At 45.4% G+C, this 23,802-nt stretch overlaps 1 protein-coding gene across 1 annotated transcript in view; it reads right to left on the reverse strand.

Annotated features, from left to right (window-relative positions):
- Positions 1–5,238, reverse strand: part of CYRIB (CYFIP related Rac1 interactor B) — a gene marked incomplete at its 5' end in the record, with an annotated part of 78,717 nt that extends 73,479 nt beyond the window's left edge. Inside the window, 4 exon segments of the mRNA XM_082479083.1 lie at positions 4,917–4,931; positions 4,934–4,985; positions 4,988–5,179; positions 5,182–5,238. Coding sequence (XP_082335209.1) covers positions 4,917–4,931; positions 4,934–4,985; positions 4,988–5,179; positions 5,182–5,238 — 316 coding nt within the window.
- Between the last annotated feature and the right edge of the window lie 18,564 nt (positions 5,239–23,802).

Here is a 23,802-nt window from a genome sequence, read left to right on the forward strand (position 1 = left end):
TTTGGTGTGGGTGGCAGACAGAAGGCCTGTTTTGCAAGGCATGCTATTTTTGTAGCTACAGCCACACCAAACTGCATGCACTCAATCTCCCAAGCTAAGCTGTCCCAGACCCAATTATACTATTTGCACGGGGACCACCTGGGAATCCCAAGTGCTGTAGATGTAAGTCAAACACTTAGTAAAGAAGACCACAAACCATAGAGCATTTCCACTGAACAGGAGCAAAAGAACAAAAATAAATCGCCCCATACAAATATTAGAGGAATCTAGTTTTATACACTTGAAGATTGTACATAAGTACAATCTCTTTGTTTCAGAGATATTTAATCCCCAATTTTTCCCACAGTCCTATAATGATTCTGTGTAGTAGAAAAAAATACTGGGTTTGGTCATTCATACATAATTCTCCAAATGAAATACTAGAACCTTGGGTTTGTGCACATAAGGCAAATAACAATCCTTCTGGATATACACAAATTAGCCAATACTTCTCTAGGTACTAGAAACGTAAAAATTGTTTTTCTAGGTGCTGAAAAACTAGTGTAAAAGAACACTCAAAAATAATAAACCTGGTACCAGAAGTCCTCTTACAAATCAATTTCATGGACAGTCTTCATACTTCCAGAGTTAACCAGAAGTAAATTACTAAACATTTCACCTGAAGACAGTTGCATAAACAGATGACAGAGGTTGTAACAACAGATGCAAGTTCATAAGCCACAGACACGCCACGCAGGACATTGTCAACCTTTGCCTCACATTTATGACTGTCTTTCAACCACCTTGAAATTCAAATTATCATGAGCGAAAGGCAAAAGAATGCACCATTTTACTTGCACCTTTCAATACGCTGAGTGTAACTAGTTTCACTGTTTCCACAGTGAAGGTATTCTCTGTGCATCAGGCTTTCACATGACAGAGGAGACAAAATGCCATTTCTAGAAAGGAGAATGCAATTAAAACCACAGGAGACGGGGAACACAGGAGAAAGTACTGTAACTAAAAATACTTTCAGCTTTACCTAGTCAATTCTAAAACTGATCATTGTTTGTTGGTGGTTTCTGTTAAGCTCTGCTATTTATATAATTGCAGTGCATATACCTCCAGTAAGCACTGGAATTGCAGATGTAAAACAGCACCTATATATGAGAGCCTATTACCCTCAGCAAATTTTAGACAGTTTGAAACATTCTGCCAGCTGCAGCAGCCAACTTGTGGGACTCGAGAGAACATTCCTGAATAACAGAAGGTGGGAAAACTGAGGTGAATTTATAAGAGATCCTAAAATTAAAGGCAATCAAATAAGCCCCGTTCTCATACACACAAAGAGAAAAGCAGCCCTCTCCACATTGGGTAGTTAGCAGTGTTAAATTTCCAGCAATCACAAAGAAGAACACACTAATACATTTAAGTAAGGGTTGTATGTCCATAGATTAATATTAAATGAAGTCTTGTAAGGTATGCAAGAGGACCATTCATTTATTTAAAAGTGCTCTTGAGATATGCAAATGAATGGGAGTAGAAGAGACGTCAAAAGGCACATACAACTGGTCATCATTTACATCTGGAAAATTATTTTAAATAAATCTTACCCTGCCTAATTGATGCATGTATTTCAGGTGCCACAGCTAGTAAAGCAGTGCCAATGCTTCACCTTCCCCAGCACTTAACTCTTTCCCATCCAAGCACAGCTTCCTTCATAACCCCAGTCCCCTTGCTCTCATTACCTCTGAAGCCACGCTGATAGACTTGGAGGGATTCAGTTGGACCAAAATGACTACCGGGATGACTCTCTGCATGCTGGTACTAAGCACAGGAGTCGGCACTGACATTCAACCCTTGTGTGGATTCAGCACATATATTCCCTTGGGCTGCGTACCTCACCTGTAGCACATCTGCTTGACAGCTGAAAGTCCGCAAGATGCGATTTGACAACACTCAAAATATTTCAGCTTTGAAAATGTATTTTCAAGCATTTTTTACAATGAGTAAGTCTCATAAAATTGATTTATAATATACTTTTGGGTAGTTAACATTACCTTAAGATACAAGAGTTGTTCTTCTCAACTAAAGCCCATCTAATCTACATTGATGACTAAAACCCTCACTGTAACTATAAAAGAGCAACCTTTCAGGAAGAACAGGCAAATATGATAACCTTGACTTACACTAGCACCATTATTTCTTTAACAAAAAAAACAACAACAACAACAAAAAAAATCAAACCCAACAAACACAAAGCTGACTGCTTAAAAAAACAAATCTGACTTCTTGCACATTAGCTTTAATTTTGCCTATCTCTGCTACAGGGTACACATTAGCTCCATCTATGCCCCCCAGCTGGCAGGCAATAACAAAAAAAAAAAAAAAAAGAGTAAAAAAAAAAAGGTACTGCAGGCTGTTTGTGTATCTGTATTCTCCTAGATACACCGCAAGGGGAAAAAAAAAAAAAAAAACTACATTTACGTTTACCTTGCTTAAACAGCTACAGAAATCCAAAGTGTGCCCTACATATGCTTTTCCAAACAACAAATCCAATTTCTGTTATTGTATTACTGACTAATTCAGCATTTAGCAATACAAATATTCCTCACCCTTCCATCTCTTTCCAGGTGTCTACTAAGCACCATTAGAAGCCTGGTGACAGACACCTCGGATTAAATTCCCCAAAAACTGTCCTTAAACTATTTCACCTACAGCATTCAACTAACTTCAAAATTCATCATTTTGCTACGAAATATAACTGCTGAAAGACACAATTAAAAACCTGTTTCCTTCTCTTTATCCAGACATTAAGACTCCCACAAAACTCAGATAAGGGGTCGGGACAGTTATGTATGCAAGAACAGAACCAGCTAACATCACGTTTCTACAGTCAGCAAGGTTCCTGCAGGAAAGGTTTCACATGAAGAGGCAGAGAATTTCAAAGACAATCTCTTCAATAATCCATCACCTCAGGTGGCCCCAGCTAAACTGCAAACAATGAAGAAAATCTAGAGCACCTGACAACAAATGGAAATTGTATAACAGATGGGATCAAATTCATTCCTTACTTTCATACAACCATGGTACTTCTTGACCAGGATATTTTAAAACAGATTATGGGATGACTCCTTTCTACTCTCTGATAGGTAATATATGCAATAAAAAAGCTGACAGTTTGACTTGGGTAAAAAGCTATCTACTCTTCTACTTCTCTTTCAACAATGGAATATTCTCTATACACCAGACAAAATACATTCCTGTTTTGAAGCATAGTATCTTATTCACGCAGTTTAGGTTTTTACTGTTGAACTCGCCACACAGAACTGAAGGTACGTTTTGCAAAGCCTAACAACATACCTTACTAAACGAAGACATTTGTCAGGTGGAATCTTCTATATTTGGATTCCCATTCCAACCTTGACAGTAGTAACCTCAGATTGATTGCTAAATGCCTCCTGTCCAATACCCGTATCTGCTACAACCTACTACACAAAACGATCATTAATCTAGAAGTATATTTAAAGTCCAAGCAGTCAGAGCACAGAGAAAGAAAACTGGTTGTGTAAATAGGAAAAAAAAAAAGTTTGAACAAAACAGACTTTGCAGTTTATAACAGAAACAATAACAGAGGAGAACACAAATTATTTGGTCAATCTAGACAATGTTTTACTGGTTTCAGGATTAACATACATGCTAATCAACCCTTGTATTTCCACACTACGTTACCAGAAATTCAGAATGACAGATTTTAAATGTTAGTAAGACTCCACCATCACAGCAGAAAGACAGCTGTCGTACTGTCACTGACATTTGGATCCAGGATGCTGATGCAATGGAACAGAGAAAGAAAAACCCTTCAAGAAGCTTCATAAAACACAGTCTCTTGATTTCTTTGATATCTGAAATGTTTCTGTGAAGAAACTTCTTGTATTTTATTACCACTTACGATACGATACGGGATAAGAAAGTAACAAAATAGAACTGAGTTGCACATGTCCTTATTCTTGAATTGCACAGGAGAGAATTAAAATCCAATTAAAATTTTATTTTATCAGCTATTTAATTAATAGGTTAGAAACAACACCCTCCTGTTACACCTGCTGAATCCATCTTAGCCCTACCTGGAATTACAGCCCCAGCACCACAGCTACAGCCCACAGCACTGCAGGATACAGCCTAACCACGCCAAATTCGCAACGACTTCTGTATTCCGCTTAACTCGCCGCACGTTTTACCTACAGTCCGAGAGACCGCGGATGTCCCTCCAGGAGGTTTCCCCCTCCCGATTAACCATTAACACTGTCACTCCGTTCCACCCCCTCCCGCAGCGCTGCCCGCACGCCGCCGGGGCCGGGGGCGCAGGGCTGCCCCACGGCAGGCCGGCTGCAGGCCGCCGGGGGAGGGACGCGCTCCTTCCGACCACCGCCACGATCCGGCGGAGCCGCGGAGCAAACCGGATCGTCCGACCCGCCGGCGTGAGAGGGACCGGCCCCAGTGGAGAGCGAGTGGAACCCAGCGGAGGGTGCTCAGCACAGGGCAGGTCCCCGGCCATCAGCGTGGTGTTCCCCCAGGCGAGGGAGGCTGTGGCCACCGCTTCACCCCCCGGCGCCGAGGCGGAGGGCCCCGGCGGGGAGCCCCCCTCGGCGCCCCGGGCAGTACGGGGACGGCGCTGCGGGGGCAAAGCGGCGGCGGGACGGGGAGGGCAGAGAAGTTGCGGAGGGCTGAGGGGAGGTTTGGCCCGGGGAGAGCAACAGATGGGAGCTGGGGCGGCGGACGTGGGGAGCTCCGTCCCCTCAGGGGGAGGGACGGGCCCCGGCGGGAACCGGGGGGGGGGGGGGGGGGGGTTCGCGCCGCCAGAGGCTGAGGGGAACGCGGGGGATGAAGCGAGGCGCCCCGCCCGGCCCCCCGCCCGCCACGCCGCTGACACTCACCGAGCCGCCCGGCGGACGGCAATGCGGACGGGAGCGGGAGCCGGAGCCGCCGCCTCCCCCCGCTCGGCCGGAGGCAGGGACAGCAGCAGCGCGGCCGGGCCCCGGCAGGGGAGGGCGCGGATGGCGACAGCGCCGGAGCCGCCCGCGCCGGGGGAGGGGGGAGGCGGGGGAGGGGGAGCGAACGCACAGCACCACGGGGGACCGGCCGTGCGGGCGGGCGTGCGGTGACCCGGATGTACCGACCGGGGGGGGGGGGGGGGAGGGGAGGAGGCGGCCAGCAGGTGACTGCGCAAGCGCGCCAGGCTGCCAGCGCACTGCGCATGCACCTGCTTCGACTCCGAGTGTCTCAGGCAAGGGCGGGGGAGCGAAACTGAGGCGGGCGGGCAGGCGAGCGAGTGAGCTAGACGGCGAGTGGGTCAAGCTCTTTAAAGGGGCCGCCGGGGAAGGGGCAGCCATCTTCCCGCCGCTTCCCCAGCCTCCCCTAGCAACTCATTAAAGGCACTATCATAACGTTATGGATCATGGCTTAAGCCAGTTGTGTGCTTCTTATATTTTTTTAAGGCCTGGCCCAGGGGTTTTAATATTTGCTGCTGGCAATGCCGCAACGGGAAAGAAAATACGGCTCTTTCTTTGCGAAAAGCAGTGCTGCTGGCTGAAAGTCGTGCATAAAGCTCTTCCCAGGTGGATCATGTTGTAAGATCTAAGCCAAAACAACAAAGAGGGAAGCTACATCCCTCATTGAGCTTTGTGCTGCCGGAGCCCCGCGTGGGAAGAACGTCCCACTGCTCTCGCAGCTGATGCCGTGCTGCTCTCCACCTCCCCTAAAATGTACAAGGTATGCAAAATGCATTACGAAACACAAAAAAGAGCATTTCATGGACCATACTATATACTTTCCTCTCCATATACACATCCTATTGACAAAGGTTTCACCTCTTCCTTGCCTGTATCGTAGCTCCCAGGTGTTGGTGTCGTTACGCCGGCCCATCGCACACCCTGACCTGCTTCTGGAATGCATGAATGTGCCAAAGCAGAGGGGGACAGCACAAACACCCTGTCTGGGGGCTTGTTTCTTTAGTAAAATTACACACATACACATAGAGAAAGCAAAATAAAAAGTTCTGCTTGTTTTTTTCTTGAAGTAACCTGGAATCTAGGCGACCACGTTCAACTTTTTGCCATGAAGTCTTATCTGGCCTTCACGTGGCGTGGTTCTTCTGCAGCTCACAGCCTGCAGGGTGAGGCTGCCCTCAGAGTGGTTCACAGGGACCGCCGGGCAGTAGCATACGGATACAACCAAGACAAAACTCCTCGCAGCCTCAACCAGTAGAGCATTATCATTGGCAAAGGTGATTATTCAATCTGAAAGAGGCAAACCAACCACCTGAAAGTCTAACCACTTCTGCTACTTCCTCTTCAGAAGCCAAATACCATCTTGATACCTGCCAAATACTGGTATCAAGTTCCCCCCAAAGCCACTTGGAGAAAGAACGAAAATGGAAAAGACCTCAGAGTTTTATTTCTATGTCAACATACTTCTTTTTATTTTCATACCTACGTATATGTTGCCTTAAACTCAAACTTAGTTCTTCCTGTAACACGGTAGGATTCAAGATATTATGGATTCACTACACTGATAACTTTAAAGTATTCTAGATAAAAGAGTACCCTGGGATACAAATTAAGCCATTTGTGTATATAGTTCAGGTGCAAAACCTGCTTGATAAACTCAAAGGAAATCACGGCACTTTAGCTTTGGTCTTTTGGTGCCATCCAGGCAAGGGCAGGGCCGGCACACCACGTACGCAACTCTCTGCTGCCCTCACCTAGGGCGGGAAAGCGGGGTGCTCAGGCAAGCCTTGGAGGCTCCTAGAGGTTTGTGTAGATTGGAGCAAACAGGGGAGATGTCCAAGAAGATATGAAATGAGGTTGTCACAGAAGCAGCTTGGGCAGAATGCCAGAAGAAGAGAAGTCCCAGTTCTGCTTGTGCTTGATTTGTGTGAGTGGGTAGGCTAAACTACGTGCTTGACATGACTTTTCACTTCTGCTACGGAAAGGGTTTTTTGCAGCTAGCAGATACAAATCTTGAACTGTCAATCGATGCAGCCTCCTTCCTGAGATGATGGCAGGCCACTACCACATCTACTTCTTCTCTGAAGCTGCAGACCTTTGAAAGTCTGTGTCCCAGGCAGGATGCAATCCAGGTCCCACTGAACTGAATTCAAGGGAAGCAGAATCATACTCTGAGTTTACACTGGCCTCGTTACCCTGTGGGCTTAATACAAACCTGGGGGCTCTCACCTCTCATTCTACAGAACTTTGTCCTGTTACGTAGAGCTACGGAAACCATACACCCAGCCTCAGGGATGAATGATCTTTGATGCTCAGAACATTAGAAAATGCTTGGGGCTTGGCAGGGTGGGGTGAGACAAGGAAAATTTCCTACAGAAACCATAAGCAGGTTTACAGTAATATTTACTCTTTAGGGCTCTCCAAAATTGTACGGTACCCATGATTTGGAGCTCTCACCTTTCAGATGTACCAGTAAGAATGCCCAGACCCTGAGCATCACTGATGCTTTCACAGCAGCTGTGTACTAAGACATCGACATCCCACATAATAAATGAAGCATAAGAAATTACGGAACACTCTGGAAAACGTTGCATGACTAAAAAACACACTGATTTTCTATTAGATCTGCCTCACAATTATTTCTTAATTGCGTCTTCTGCATAGGAAATTATTTTACCAGATTATTGCTGCGATAAATACAGAAAACAAAATTAGAGATTATATTTGCCAGATAGTATCATAAAATAAAGTAGTGGTAACAGAACATAACTGCTCTTATGCTGCTAAATGCCTGTGGAATGTTTTGCCAGTAGGAGTATTGCTGCCAGGTAGGTATAGCTGACACTAAGGAAAGAAAACAGGTCAGAGCATTTTCATAGAGCAAAGATTATTAAGCTCCAAATGTACTATTGGATGTATATGTATTGTATACATGTGCTTATATACCAGTGACAAAAGATGACTTTATTTTATATATAGATGGCCAAACAGGTAAATAAAACCACAGAAGCAAACCTGCCTTTAGGTGCCATGCACAGTTAGAATACTTGGGCTCCTTTTAAGCTTAATGGTAGCCTAGGGGAGAAAGTCCTCTCCCATTTGTACTCAGCGGGGACAATGGGGTGCACTGTCCGCTGACAACAGCCTTGTTTGTCTTGGGGGGGGTACACTAACTTGGGGGGAACACTAACTTTTCCATTATGTGGATGAAAATAGAAAGTAAGCATCCTACACCCAAAGATTATTATTATTTTTTTTTTAATTTTTTAAAGAGAGGAGATTTCTTACAGCAAAATGTCAAGAACAGAAAAGAGAGGCAGCTTTGTGGATCCCTTGTTACGCTGTTGTGCTTCATAGCACCTTTCAGTTCGGATAAAGCTAACATCAGGTTTTGCCCTCCCCCTTCCAGATTTCTCCACCTTCTCAAGTGCACGGCTAATAGATGAGGGATTGCAGAAGCAGTCACATTCACACTACAGTGCCCTTTAGGGCTTTCATTTTCGATAGTGCAAATCCTCTGATATAAATGTAGCTCTTCAGAAATATAAACATTTGCAACGAAGTATGAATGATCTACATAAATTTCGAAAAGCACAGACAAAACAAAAAGCCAAGGTCAAATCACTGGATGCTTACAAGGATGCCTGAAGTGCTTCCAGATACTATAATGCCAAACAATTACAATGTTTTATACTTGCATGGAAACAGGCACTCGCAATCTCAAAATGCCTTTCCCCCCAAAAAAGGTCATTTTGATATTTAGGTGGCAAGTGGGGAAATCAAGGCGCTTCAGGAGTTCATCCTTTTACTCTGAGAGACCAGGTGAAAGTCTATCATCTCCTCATGCTGTGCCCCAGTCACTTCACGTGACTAATTACATTAGTCATCTCCTCTTCTGCCACTACAAAGTCTGAGATTATTTTCAAGTTCTCTCATCTGTTGATGCAGTCGCTCCCCGCAAACGACCAGCACGGCCTCTTTGTATGGGGAGCAGCTAATAGATGCAACATGCTCTCAATTAAGGAATACTTCTCCAAGTCAAATGATGCAGGAGGGCTCAGTGTTGGACCGTAATCAAAGATAATGGTGATTTTACAATCTAAAGCTCTTTGGTTTTCACATTTTGCTGCCTTTCCTCAACAGTACAGCTCACCCGTAAGAGAAGGGGAAGCAAAAAGAGAAATGAAGAGAAAATGGCAGGTGTTAAGCCTGCATTAGAAAGAAGACTGCAGACCAGTAAGCATAAGGGAAGGTGGAAAGAGGAACTGCAGCTATTTTAATGATATTTTATCTTGATTGGAAAAAGAGACAGATAAATTAGAGTAGTAGACTTTTTACAGAATAGAGCAGAACATGGCATTAGACATCGAGATCTTTAAGCTGCTTATTAAAGTTTGTGAAATACGGAATTTCTTCAGTGACAACTGCATGGGCACCATGGCACTGAGAAGTACTTTGAACAATGGCAGTAGTAAAACCTATGCTGCTACCAAACAGGTGAGCTGCCAGCAAGAGAAGAGGCCTGCTAAAGCAAACGAGAGAATCCAGCATTACTAAGATCAGGAGGTCATGGCCACAGACTGCGCTGCCAAATGTATGGGACTCAGGTGAGGAAAAACCCAAGATACACCCATTCTTCGGCAGAGGTTTGCTCAGTGTAGTGGAAGAGCTACCATCGCTTCAGCAGGTGCTGGGTCATCACCTCCGCTCCTGTGAGCACCTTTTTTCAGCAAAGCTCCCTTGTATCACTGGATTTACTCACTCTGGGCAGCAGTTAATGCATGTAAGTAAGGGCTCCACTCAGGCAGGGGAGGCTGCTGAATGCAGGGGCAATGTAGAGTGGTGGATGTTGCACTTGACCTCCCATTAGCCCTCAGTCAAACCAGTTTATAAAACTAAACCACCAGGACCGCAGTAGGAAATAAACCATATATCTGAACTGGAACTTTCTCACAAGCTTCTTCCCCTTCTCCCCCACCCCCAAAATGTTTCAGATCAATCAGCAGTGCAATAGTATTCCAGTTAATGGACAGAATCAATGTTTCAGAGAACAGGGAAGGCAATATTTAAGAGGGCTAGACTGTTTCATTACTCTCTGGCAGAGAACCCAATTTTTTTTGTTTTGTTTTGGGTTGTTGTTGTGTTGTTTTTTTTTTTCTAAGCAAACACAACTGGGCTGCCCTGATGGAAACAAATATGCATCGATTTCATTGAGAATTCTGCCTACCTCAGGAGCATGAGACTGGTGTTTTACTTTGATCACATCATTTGTAGTGATGTAATCATTGGAGGTTTTTTGTTTATTGCTTTTTTTTTTTCCTTTTTTTCCCTAAAGTGCTTAATTCATTTGTTATTAGAAACTCTCAGAATAGCATTTGGCTCATAAGTGATTTTTGGGCTGTGTCTAGGTGTTGCCAAGGGACCTATTCAAGAGACCATTTCACTTTGTCTCAGCTGTTTCCTTTGCTACTTGGTTTCCTCTTCAGATCACAGGGGATGTTGCAATCTGTCGGTGGGGAAATAGGTAAGTTAATTAAGGCACCTCAGGGAAGGGCTATGGAGAGTGTCAGTCTCAGGGGCCAAATTCAAAATTCAGTGAACAAACACGGATTTCAAAAAACAACAGTGTTAGGCACCGCTGGGAGAGACACGAGCACGGACAAGCTGAGCCCTGAGGCTGTGTCCCATAGGATGTGTTCCTCAACCTCTGGTGGGACAACCGCGAGCTGAGGGTGCTCAGCACCCCACAGGGCTGCAGCGTCACTGTTGCCACTGTTATGTCCTTGCGCCACCGGTTTGGTCTGAAAGACCTGGCTCTTAGTTCCCAATCTGAAAACCAGAATTCAATTTAGCTGATCAAAACCTGGACTGGTTTTGCAACATTCACTTGAACTGCTATAAACCAAATTCATCTTCATTTGTGATTTAAGTAATGTTAAGTACAAGGCTACTAAATAATGACAGAAAAAAGACTATGATTTAGTTACTGGCTCACCAACTATATCTGTCTCTTTAAAATAACAGTTATGATACAGCCATCTGCTGTATCCCATTATAGTGTTACCTTCATGCAATTCCATCAATACGCTCCAAAGAGCAGCAGACATTACAATAATTTCAGTGCACCCAATTGCTGAATGTAAAGAACTTTGAAGAAACCCTTCCCCACTCATCAGTACATGTTTTCTTGTAGACCATCCAGTGACCTCATATGAAGTGGGTAGGTAGCCCTCTTTTTCTGTGGGATGAGAAACTCCCAGTCACCCATAACCCGCATGGTAGGCAAATTTGGTTTCCGAAGTCAAGTCTTTGGGAGTGATCTTTTTAAGAAGCCTGGGTAGCTAGAAGGACAAAAACAAAGTCCTTACTGCTCACATAAGCAAACGTTTCTCTAACTGCACAGAAGAGTTTGCTAGCAGAGGAAATGGGAAGCCAGGACTTTTCCCCATAGCGTAATCTGTGAGGGACAGACTGGGTGCAGATGAAGGCTGCCATAAAACAGACAGAACATTTAGGCGTGCACTTAAACACTTCCTTTGCTGAGCAACTGAAACACTGCACACCAGACATCTTTCTCTTCCTTTTTCCTGAGCATGAATATGGCACCTAGGACTAAATCTAGCACCAGATGCAGCTGTTTAATATTCAATTAGCAAGAAAAGGGACTGAAGCTGATATTGCACATTGCAATTACTTAAACTTACTCTGAGTTTACCCAACTGATGAAAAGATAATATTTTTTATGTCCAGCTGATAAACTCCATGCATGAGCTGGGAAACATTCTGTGCTTATTTATACCAGCCTGGAGACAGTCCCATTTGAGACATCTGTTTTCCTGGAGTCAGAGCTTAGGTGCATATTATATTAATGATCAGACTAGAACAAGCAGCTTCCCACTGTGACCACACTGCCTGTACAGGAATGCATCACAAACCAGTGGGTTTTTTCAAATACATGGTCATATACGCCTTAATAATAATAATAATAATCCATGTTCTAAATGATTCCTCTCTTAGGCAGTGAACAAGCTAAAAAGTGGAAGGAAGCAAAAGTCTTCTCTTGTGAGGTACAAGGCTGTAACTCAGAGAAGCTTAGACCATGTTTGTGGCCTTGGACTTCTTGTACGATGTCAAGCAAGACGACTAGGTAGCCTGTCAGTGTTACCTCCCATTCCGATAATTTCTAAGTGCCCAAAGTGATACCATCAAACTTCAATAACTTCATATGTAAAAAACTAAGTTGGAGAGATTTGCATGGTGCTTTCCAGAAACACTGGTGTCATTCCTTCTCCAAACAGCTCGCAGCTGAAGTCAAAGACGAGAGGAGAACAGAAATACTGGTATCTAGTTGTACACATTGTTTTTCAACCACTGTAGCAAGGTGTCTCCACATGGCAAAATACAATGTCCTACAGCAGTCACCAAGCTAGTCCTAGGCCAGCTAACCTGAGTACAAAAGCCGGAGCAGTACAGCGTCTCTATTATGTGCTCCCCAGGGAGACTGATCATTCAGAGCTGGCTCTAGTTTGCCTGTGAGCCCTTGGCCTGTGCCAGGTAGCAATTCTCCCTGTCCCAGGACGTATAGCTTGCTTTCCCCTGGAAATCTGGTTTGTGATGCTGGATGCTAAACAGCATGTGTGTACTGCCCAGTCAACCCGCATGTGTCATCTCCTGCCCGGCTGGAAAGCTGTAAAAGAGAGACTGGGGGGGACTGCAGCAGAGACACTGGGAGCATGGCAGGGAAGAGGAGAGCTGGGAACAGAGAGCAGCCTGGCGGTTTCACACTAAGAAAGCTCCCGTGGAAAATGCAGGGTGCACAGAACCCAAATCAGGAGAAAAATAGGATTCATTAGTTACACTGTTCACAGGACTCTATTTTTCAACTATACCTTCTTCTCTTCCAAGAGAAGGCAAATGGTACCTGCTTCTTCATGCTCCCATTATGTTCCTATTACTAGTTTAATCTTAATTTTTTACTTGTTGACTTTTACTTTAAAAGGATGGTAGGGACAGATGTACTGAATATAACATTTCTGTGGTTTGCTCAAAGAAGACCAGCTTAAGCAGGGATGTGAAAGGGCCTGGGGAGCCACGCGGGAGCAGAGAGAAACATAAGGGCAGTGAGACGGTCCTAAGTATGCATGCTTCTAAATGGTTTTAATGGGGTCACTTCTGTCCTAAGGCATAACACACTACTATTCGGATGACAGACTCTGGCCCTGAGCTCGTGAAAGGTTTTGCAGATGAGCGTGACAAGCTTGGGTTTAGTGCAGAGGGGACTGCACTCAGAGGATCTGAATGTGGCCAGATGACAATGAAGAGGCATGTGTCCCCACTGGAAGACTGAATGGCTACCATGAAATAAGGCACAGAGTAGGAGACTTCAGTGCAGAAAAAGACCTGTCAGACTGAAGCTTGGACAAAGGTTTAAGAAGAAACTGATTGTTTTGGAAAGGCTGCAAAGGGACAAAGTTACAATGTAATGACTGCTGGTGAGAAGGAATGGCTGCAGGTTTATTCTGCAATAAACCTTTAATTTGTTGAGTGCCAAACATTTTAAAACTTTCCTCATCCTCCAGAAGTACAGCTATTCCACCCAATGATTCTGTTTTCTCTTTTCAATGTGAAAATTTCTATTCTTGCAGAGAAATAGAAAATATACTTTTAAATTAGGAAACTGTAATTGGATAGATAATAAACAACATGGGGCAGTTAAAATACGTAGCAGTTTGGAACTCTCCTTGTTTACAGCCTTTCTTACAAAGGCATCTGTTGAAGCCTGTTCTCTCTGCACTACTGAGAGTGCACTACTCTCCCTGCCACGAGAAAGCGCAGGCAGTCCATAGAGAATTTTGTTAGAATCAACCACTGATCAACTTCATGTAAAGGCTTTATTTAATTCTGAAAGGTGCTAAGGGGAAAGCACATACACACACATGCACTCAGAGCTTTAGGATAAATGAATTAAAAACATGGTCATATAAGTTTCTGTTTCAGGGAAAAAAAACAATATAGGAATTTACTAGTCAATAAGGGGTTTGGGTTGGGGTTTTTTGTCTGTATATTTTTTGTAATCTTTAAAAATGTTTAATACATTGCTTGTGAGCTGCATGTTTTACTTAAATGCAAAGTTAACCATTGCAATTCATTAATTGACTTTTATGTTGCCATTAAATGTTGCAATCAATTCAGTCTCAATATCCTACACTTTTATCTGTGCTATAAAAAAAGTTCTATTAGCTTTACTTGGCTCAAAAACAATACAGTGAATTACCCTTAATTATTAATAATCTGTTTCCCCTTCAATAAAGCTTTTTGGACCTTTAGTACAGTCCGATGATATATTTATTTGGTGTGTAGGGTTCAGAGCAATACAGTGCACTCTCTCTGGGAAAGAACCCAAAAATAACTATCTACTTGATATCAACCCAAGGGATTTCCTAAGGGAATAAGAGTATCATTTCAGGGCCGGTCATCAGTGGTTTAGGAAAATTAGACAAATCTGTGTCTGGGGAACAGATGCCTCAGGGTTTGTAAATGTGCAAGAGAACCTTTCCCCTCTCGGTCACCAGTTCAGGTCCATCCAGCACAGCAGTAACTGGAAGCTATTAAACATCTAATGAACTTTTGGGGCCTCCTGAAACAAGGAGTGGGATTCCTAACAGACAGTTACTTACATCTTGGAGCCACTCCTACTCAAACTGCAGTCTCAACAGTAATACATAGACACAGAAACTGGGAATAAGCATGGCAGAGTAAAGAACATTTTATCTGCTAAATGCAGTAAGTCGTCTGCTTCTGGGCTGGCAATCCAGCTTTAGATTTACTACTGGTATTTTCTTGTTCTTTAAAAGAAACAAAACAATGTATTACAAAGCACTTTGTTATAACCTTTTCTCACAAACTCCATCAGAAGGGCCCAGAAGACTTACAAACCCACATTTGCCGTGTCTCAGACCTTGGGGAAGATAAAAGAGTAAAGAAGGGTTTGATTTCATGCTTGGAGGCCAGTTCTGGGAGTCCTGGGACTCCCAAAATGCTACATGCTGCACATCTAGCTTTGATGCAGGTCTGCTAGGAGAAAGAGGAGACAAATGCTGAGCATTACAACCACAAACCACAGCTGTTGATGGGACTTGGCAAAAGACCAGGGAATGCCGGGAAGCATAGATGGCCTGCAGCAGAAGGTAGGGCTGAGCAGGACTCTCTGACAGTTGAAGCTTTTTTACTCAGCTCCTGGTGCTTTTCCATCCTGGCATCTGTTTTCCGTGATAGCACAAGGGAGGGACAGTATGGTGCAATTTTATGGTATGTTCTCCTAGGTTATGTTGGCACTTCCTCGAGTAAACACGCCTTAGCGCAGGCTCAGGTTCACCATGCCCCTGGGTTCAAATTATTTGCAGCTATACTGTCCATTTTAGCTTGCTGATAGCTTGTTCCAGTTGCCCCCATATTTCATTTGAGGAGGAGGGGGTCGAGGCTTGCCAAATGTCCTCCTCCTTTCTTCTAACTCAGGACAGAGCCACACTGAGGAGCAGAGACAAGCTGTGGCAAAGCCCTGTCAGTCGGCATAGCCGCAACCAGAAGAGCATGTGATGGGGCTCATAGCTCTGTGGTCCAGCGCAGGAAAAGGTGAAGCTGAAGCCAGTCTTTGTGGCTCAGCTACAAGAGCTTCAAGAGCTACCCCGGTGCTCCCATTTCATCATGCCATTTTGAGTGGAAGCTCTTCAGGGCTTTCTTTATCCACTCATATGGTGCATGATTAAACTGTGCCCAAATTCAGACATGGGCTTCTGAATAGTGTCATAATATAAAGAGCATGCAAGATTTGATGGCTGAAGAAGGAGGAGGAAAGAGGAAAGGTTTTCTGTAATGGGATCTGCTGCTCACCCGCTTTTGTTACCAGCATGTGCAAATCTAGCTATTCCAGTCCATTATGTTCAACAGTCTTACACTCAGTGGCAGGTGAAATGTCATACCTCAGGGTAAATTTTCACTGCAGTAGGCAGAGAATTTGTCCTTTAAACACCCTTAGTATTAATGGGAAATTGATCCAGCAATTTAAACTCCAAGAGATGATACAAATGTCTCATGTGGGACCATTTTCAAATGTGTTGACATTTTGATTCACAAAATGAGACACTTTTAGAAACAAATGCAAATTCTTTTCATTCAGGATTTGAGGTCAGCTGGATACTGGAAGAGAAATGTGCAATGAATGTTTAGTACATTCATCTAATATCTTTTAATCTCTGTACACTCAAGGAATTAAAGTAACATCAGAGAAAGGAAGGGCAATTTCTAAAGTTCTTTGTATTAACCAGTACACCCTCTCATGGCGCTGGAACCTAAATTCACCTATTGCACTTGCAATAATAGTGTCTAGGGCAAACAGAGGCTTTGGGATAAGGGAGCAAGTTTCAGTGACCTCTGAAAAGATGTCTCTCGCGCTATTGGATATGCTTTCATCTCCGAAAAGCCCTGATCGTGCTGAGCTCCACCTGGGGGGGTTGTCAGTGTTTTACTGATGTCAGTGAAATTCATTGTAGGACCAAAGCCCAACAAAACAGCGCAGGAAAACAAAACAAAACACACCAAGAGGGGTTAGCTTGCTGGTTCCCAGGCAGAGGCTCTGGCCACTCTTCCAGCTCAGAAATTATTCAACACACTGTGAGAAAGACAATCTAAACAAACATTTAGGACACATCCACAATTGCTTTACAGATAATGAGTTCCTGGTAGGTCAAACCTTAATGAAACTGAGTGTCAGTTTGGGCTCCATCCTGCAGAAGAGGGTAGAACAGGCCTGGAGCAGCTTCAGAGAAAGACCAACTTGGCAAGTTGCTGGGTCTCAGCTGGGTGTTAACTACCACCACCTGCGCTTGGACCAAGGCTTGGGATGCACTGGCATGGCTGCAGCAGGGTACTGGGGGCAGAAACGTGGCTCACCTTCCTCCTCTCCCCCTGTACTTCAGCAGGTGGTACAGCTCCCAACAGAGGGGATTGGAAGGGGCATCTGCTCCCCATGCTGCCCTCTGGAAGGCAGGGCCAATGGGGGCTGGCTCCAGTTTCCCCCAGCACCAAGGACACCTTCTGGCTTCCCCAAAAAGTCTCCCCAGAGGCAGGGCTGAGGAGAGGCTGGGGCACGCCACACACGTGGGTAGTAATTCAGGTGTGTGTTATTATTTCACAGGGGGATCTCACAGGAAGCCCATGGCTCCCCTTGAGTCGACATGAGCATCCCCTGTTGCACAAACCCCATCTGGTGAACATCCCATGACAGAGGGAGCATGAGGAATCAGATCATCTCATGCACGAGGAACCAGGGGAGGAGAACAAACATAGGGGAAGTTCCTCGCCGAGATCCCCCCGCAGAGCAGCCTCTGCCCTTCCCCTTCCCCAGCAGGGTTGGCGGAGAGGGGAGTGCGTTTCTGGGAGCCACTGCCCAGGGGAAGTTACATGACTTTGGGGGCTGACTGAGAACGCTACTTCCCTCACAGACATACGTACAACAGCGCCCAACAGAATTAAGAGGAAGAGGAAAAGCCCAACCCCTGCGTAATATGGAAATGACCATATTCAGCTCTATGAAAACAACTGCCTAGGAACAGCTCCAAACCCACACAGCATTGGGCAACATGCTGATAAGCCACGATCGTTTTGGTGGCCTTGTATTGGATGGTCCTCCCCAAGGGCTCTGGATAAGCGCTGCAACCTGCCAGTGGGATCAACAGGCACACAAGGTTACCAGGATCAGTCCTTTTCTACATGCTCACTCCAGCACAGTATTTTCCTTCTGGGCCCCCACTCCCTCCTCTTGCTTCCTCAAACTGACTGACATGCTGCAGGAGTTGGGGGGGGGGAGGGGGGGAGAATTTACTGGTCCTGTACCAGCTACATGATCTCATGGCAGCCTGGTGCAAAAGCATGCAAGGGTTTGCAATCTCCACCTGGGTGGCATTGCCTCACAGAACAAGAGTTCTGAGTACATCCACCAACAGTTTCTTACATCAAGTAGTTTAATTTTAAGAAAAAGATGACAGACAAAACAGAACCTCAGTGAATAAAAAAGACCATTTTTTTGCTGTGAACAGCAGCTACAAGTCTTAGGCATAATCATACCTCAAATACATAAACATATTTTAGAGGCACTGATTCATGTTACATCCAGGCTTACAGCTGGGTAGCAGCAGACCTAGAAAATGTGCAAATGGATGTAAAGAAATTTTTGCTCATAAACCCAACGACGGTGATGCCAATAACCAGAATGTCCGATAAGCTGTGCCCAGAGAAGGGCAAGGAAGCTGGTGAGGGGTCTGGAGCACAAGTCTTATGAGGAGCGGCTGAGGGAACTGGGGTTGTTTAGCCTGGAGAAAAGGCGGCTGAGGCGAGACCTTATTGCTCTCTAAAACTACCTGAAAGGAGGTTGTAGCAAGGTGGGGGTCGGTCTCTTCTCCCAAGTAACAAGCAACAGGATAAGAGGAAATGGCCTCAAGTTGCACCAGGGGAGGTTTAGGATGGATATTAGGAAAAATTTCTTCACCAAAAGGGTTGACATGAATTGGAGCAGGCTGCCCAGGGAAGTGGTTGTGCCACCATCCCTAGAGGTATTTAAAAGACAGGTAGATGTGGCACCTGGGGACATGGTTTAGTGGTGGACTTGGCAGTGCCAAGTTTACAGTCCTTTCCAACCTAAATGATTCTATGATTCTGTCCTGGGTGCAAGAAGTCCTGGTACAAGTTTTGGAACTCGGAGCCATACCTAAAAAAACAATCTCCTTTCAAAGTGGTAATCCTGAGAAAGAAACTTGGTCCCAACCCTTAAATAGAGATGTGAGTGGCTTCTTCATTCACAGGGAATCCTACCAATGCTCTCAGTTGACAGATTGCTGTAGGCCACTGCGAGTGGGTATCCATGATACCCGGAGCGCACTAACACAAGAACACTGCCGCATAGAGTAAATGTTTCTTAAGGCTTCAAGATGCCAGACAGACCTACTAATGCACTGAAGATCATATTTGGTCATACGGCTAGTCCTTCGGAGGGAGTTAGGATTCACAGGCAGGAGCATCTGCTGTTCTCAGTTCTGGGACTGGCAGAACAATCTTGGGAATGGGGCTTATATTTTTTCCCTTTAAGTTTTGTTGACTAGTTCAGACCAACCACCATGAAAACCCAAATCATCCCTGGAGTTTGCAGATTTCAGAGATTCTCCCCATCACTCTACTTCCTGTCCCTGTGCCTCTGGCAAAATACTGAGTTGGGGGGAACATAAATCATCCATCATGTAACTCTACCCTGATGGCAGCAGCTGTCCACCATCAGGAGCACACCTCTGGATGATGACTAGAGGCAGGCTCCAGTTGTCCCTCCATGGGGCAGCTCAGGGGAGGCATGGCTCCGTGAAACAAGCCAACTCCAGGTCCTCTGGGGGCTGCTGGGGTCCTCCTGAGAACAGCCACGCGGCTGTTCCCATTGTGGGGTGGTCCCTCGGTGCTGCCTTTTGCCTGCAGCAGCCCAGGCACTTCACAAGCCTCCAGCACAATCCCCGCCAGAAGCTGCTGGGCAGCAACGTGCTTGACGCAGAGCAGCCCTCCCTGCTTTTGCACTCTGTGTGCTCTGATGGGAGCAAGGTGAGAGGGGTAGGAATCCAGCCCTGCCACCTAAGATGAAGCCCTGCAGTCACCGCTGGCTGCTGACAGCCCAACCAGAGCCCTCTCTCTTGCGCTCTTAAGGGAGGGAGGTCATCAGTTTAACCGCGCTGGAGTAATGCCAGCCCTTTGAGTAAACTTTTCAAAGCTGCACTAAGGCATTGTTTAATTTTGATTTCCAAGTGACCTCCAATTCCTCTGGATATGCTAGGAGTGGAAGAACTCCCAGGAATTAAATGATGCCAGGATGTAAAATGAAAAATGGACCTGCAAAGAACCAAACCAACCTAGAGTTATTCTTGTGATGTGAATTATTTCAGTGACTGGTTTATATTGCAGCCACACACTGCAACACAATTACAGTGGAGGAAAGTAAACCACAACTGGGGAGAGGAAACAAAAACAAGTGTCTTGGGGGCACCTATCTTGCTGAGGAAACAGTGGGAGGGCCCAGGCCCCCACATGGGACTCGGGCCACATCCAGGACTCTGACAATGAGCGACCTTAGCACGATGCATCCAAAGCTACATTTGCAGAGCCCAGCAAAGAAATTAAAGGACTGCAGTAAAAACACTCAGACTGTTGCTAAGATTGCATGGTGCTGAAAGTAGCATCGGTATTGGCACAAGGTTAGCAGCATCTGTACAGCTCTCTGCTGACTAGCAACTGAGCCCCACAGGGAAGAGGAGCTGCGAGGACAGGAGTGGGACAAGACGGAGGAAGTGCAAGCTGCAAACCTCTACTTGCCTTGCTCAGCATCAGATGAATATTAATTCTCTGCTGGTTTGCACTGCCACAAATAGGCCTGTTATTATTAATTTTATCAGGGCTTCTGACCTGGCTGCATTCTGGTCTGGGGCATGCACCTTCCTCAAACCCTACAAACGTGCCAGCCCTATGTGTCCTGCCATCTCTCAGCTGTGTACACACAGACATGTCACTGCGCCCCATCCTTGAGCACACACATAACCATCTGCCCTCTTCTACCTTCACTCCCACATCCACCCTGCTTAAAAGCCTTTGCTCCTCTTTCCCCAAAACACACCTGCACCCAGACTCCCCCTCTGTGCTGCTGCACCTTCTCCCTGCCTCTGCTTCTCCTCACACACAGATCTGTCACCCATCTCCCTGAGAGGTGAACACGGCAGATGAAGTGCTGAGCCTGCCCGCAATGGGCGGCAACCCTGCACATGAAACGTATGTGAAAAAGTGGTGAAGTGAGGAAACATTTTTAAGAGGAAGTGAGTGGGTGGAGGGAAAAGCCTGGAGTGAACAAAAATCAACAAATAACACATTGAAACTTGAGCACTGAGTGCCTGGACTGGGTAAAAGGAGTTTACAAAGTACTATGCAAATGCATGTATTCTATGCTAACATACGACTAATGTACGGTAGGGAACAAGAGGTGTACAAGTACTAAAAATAAAGAGGAGACTCAAAATAAAAAGTGTAAGAGCTAGTGCCCTAACAGCAGCACAGGTAGCTCCTGTGAGGGTGAGCAGGGAAGGCATCAGACCATAGATAATGGCCTCATTTTGGACGTGCATCTTAATGTATCCCAAAACCCAGCTAGTCACAGTCCAAATGAACTGATGGTGTCTCACTAAGCATGGACACAGAACTTGGCAGTTATTAATAGACTGCATGCCCCTGCACATTTTAATTTAGTACTTTCAAGTAAAGCACTTTAAAGATAATATTTTTTAAAAAAAGGAACTGTTATTTCTAGAACAATCAAACCGGAAGCCCAGCTCTGCTGTCCGTTTCTGATAGAGCGGTAGTTCCTCAGTTAAGATTTCTCCTTGTTAGATGTAGCAGTGCAGAGACCTAGGAATACGATTTCCAGTTTTTGAGCCTATTATTTGTCCATTCCCAATGTGTAAAACCTTCCTCCCTTCTCTAGCCTTGCAGAGCAAGATTGGCAGTGCTATGGTTGCAGTAACACACCACAGAAGATCTTGGTTTCTTTCCTTAAAGGACAACAAACTTGACTCAAGGGGGCCATACCAGAAGCCAGCCAATTTTGCTGTCTGAGAAGTAGCCCATGAAACCTCAGCTCACACTGGTGCCGAGTTATTTACACAAGTCACTCCTCTAACCACTCACCCATGAGTTGGTTGCATCCAAGTTGCTGCCACAGACAAGGTTAACGAGCAACTGACAGGTAAACAGCTATCACAACACGCAAGGAAAATTACCCAGCTTTGGTTGCATGTCATTTTCCTTCCCACACATTTCATACCAGCCTGTTCTGCAGGGATCGCCTGCAGAAGAGGATCACTTCCACACATAGTAAGACTGCCTGTGCCACTTTCATTTTAAAAGGAAAACAAAAGTGATCTGAGAGTTGTCTGTATATTATTCCCCAAATTTGGCAGTGGCAGAGCCCAAATGTACACACTTGGAGTGACACCGCTCCCTCTGAGGCTACGACGAGCGAGTGCTCTTGGAAAGCCATCAGTGCGTCCATGCCACGGGTTACAGTGATTGCTCCTGACAGGTTCTTCATGGTATCACAACAAATTAGGTCACAGATTAGATTTTCATAGCACAGATTACAACTAGTGTCTATATTTTTTTCTCAAATACAGAGGGTTGTGGCCCGGAGGTTTGAGCTCAAGATTGGCAACAAGGCAGATCAGGGAGGAGGGAGACGGACTAATTCTGGCTGAGAAAAAGGCTCTCTAGCGAGACTCAGATAAAATTCCTAGTTTTCTGCTGTAGTTGGAAGATTTGGTATTATTCCCTTGCTATCCAGCAAGCATTGGAGAAATAAAGAGTTTGTCCACTAGACACCTTGGAGCAGATCTTGCAGCATTGCTGCAAAGCAGGTATCAAACCCAGCTTTTTTTACAAATTGCATTTTTGATGACAGAAAAGCAGCTTGCATCATGTAAAAAACTGCTAGGAATGGAAAACAAAGCTACCTATTAGACTTATCCCACCTAATACCACAAGGTCACACATACACTCAGTCTCAGCATCTCTGGTGTAGAAAGGTCTTAAGGAAATACATTCATGTGTGCAGCATTCAATAACCAACAATAATAATAAAAAAAAAAAAAAAACAACCCAGCACCTGGGGGAAGAGTTTTAAAATATACCCAGTGAGGACAGTAATAGAACTAAGGTTCCAAAAGAAAAATCCAAGCTATATAAAGCTTCGCACAGAGCAGTGCAGAACAAAGGTTTCCAACAGCTGACTAACTGCAGGCACCATGCAAAGTGCTTTCTACCTATTCCGAGATACAGCCTGACTGCAAGTTTGAAATCCCTGCTCCAGCAACTGTATTCCAGCAGACTGCCAGCACCGCGCTCTGCTCCCAGCCGCCTCCTCCCCCAGAGCTGTGCTGCTGCAGGGGAAAGACGGCGCCTGGGAGCCAGGGAGCCTGATTCAGCTCCTGGTGGAACCGTGCAGATCTGCATGAGGGCAGTGATTCAGCAGATAAGCAAGCTCACAGACATGGCAAGCGCGAAAGGAAAACCTAAACCAGATGATTAGGGAGATAGGTCTTGGACTGAGCTAACCTCAGAGACAAGCCTTTCAAAGTCAAGGTTGAGAGAGTGCTACAGGAATGACCTTCGGCTTACAGCAACAGTCCTGATACCCATGATGGGATGACACTCTGCATCTACTTTGCTTGGGCAGACAAGAGACCCACAGTGGCTCTCAGCTGAGCCTCTGGAGCATGTATTTAGTCCATCAAGCAGAGCAGGCCAGTTTATACCTGCAAACAAACCAACCCGTAGTCTCTAATCAAGCTCTGGAGGCTGCTTGCAGGTAGAAGACACAGCCTCTCTTCCCGTTCCCAGTGAAGCAAGAGCAGCACATGATGCTGTGCCTGTTCCCCATTTGCAGGTTCAGACAGGCCAGGGCTCAGCGCCCTCCTCTCTGCCTCGGACCAGCTTGGCCAGCCCCAACCAGGTGCCAGTGCGGCTGGCCTGAATCACCACAGCTGTGACTCCAGCTCTAAAAGGATCTCACCCTTCACTTCAGCAAGTTTTTCACAGGAAATAAGCTTTTACTTTCAAAATACTCTTGGCCTTGCTCTTCTCCAACAAGCACCGGAAATATCTCAGTCAAACACCAGTCTTTATTCTTGTGAGACGCTGTTTATCCTCTGATACCTTTGAGTAAAAACAAATAGCAGTTAAGGGTGGC

Source organism: Vanellus vanellus (genome assembly GCF_965231255.1).
Source record: "Vanellus vanellus genome assembly, chromosome: 2".
Classification (NCBI taxonomy): domain Eukaryota; kingdom Metazoa; phylum Chordata; class Aves; order Charadriiformes; family Charadriidae; genus Vanellus; species Vanellus vanellus.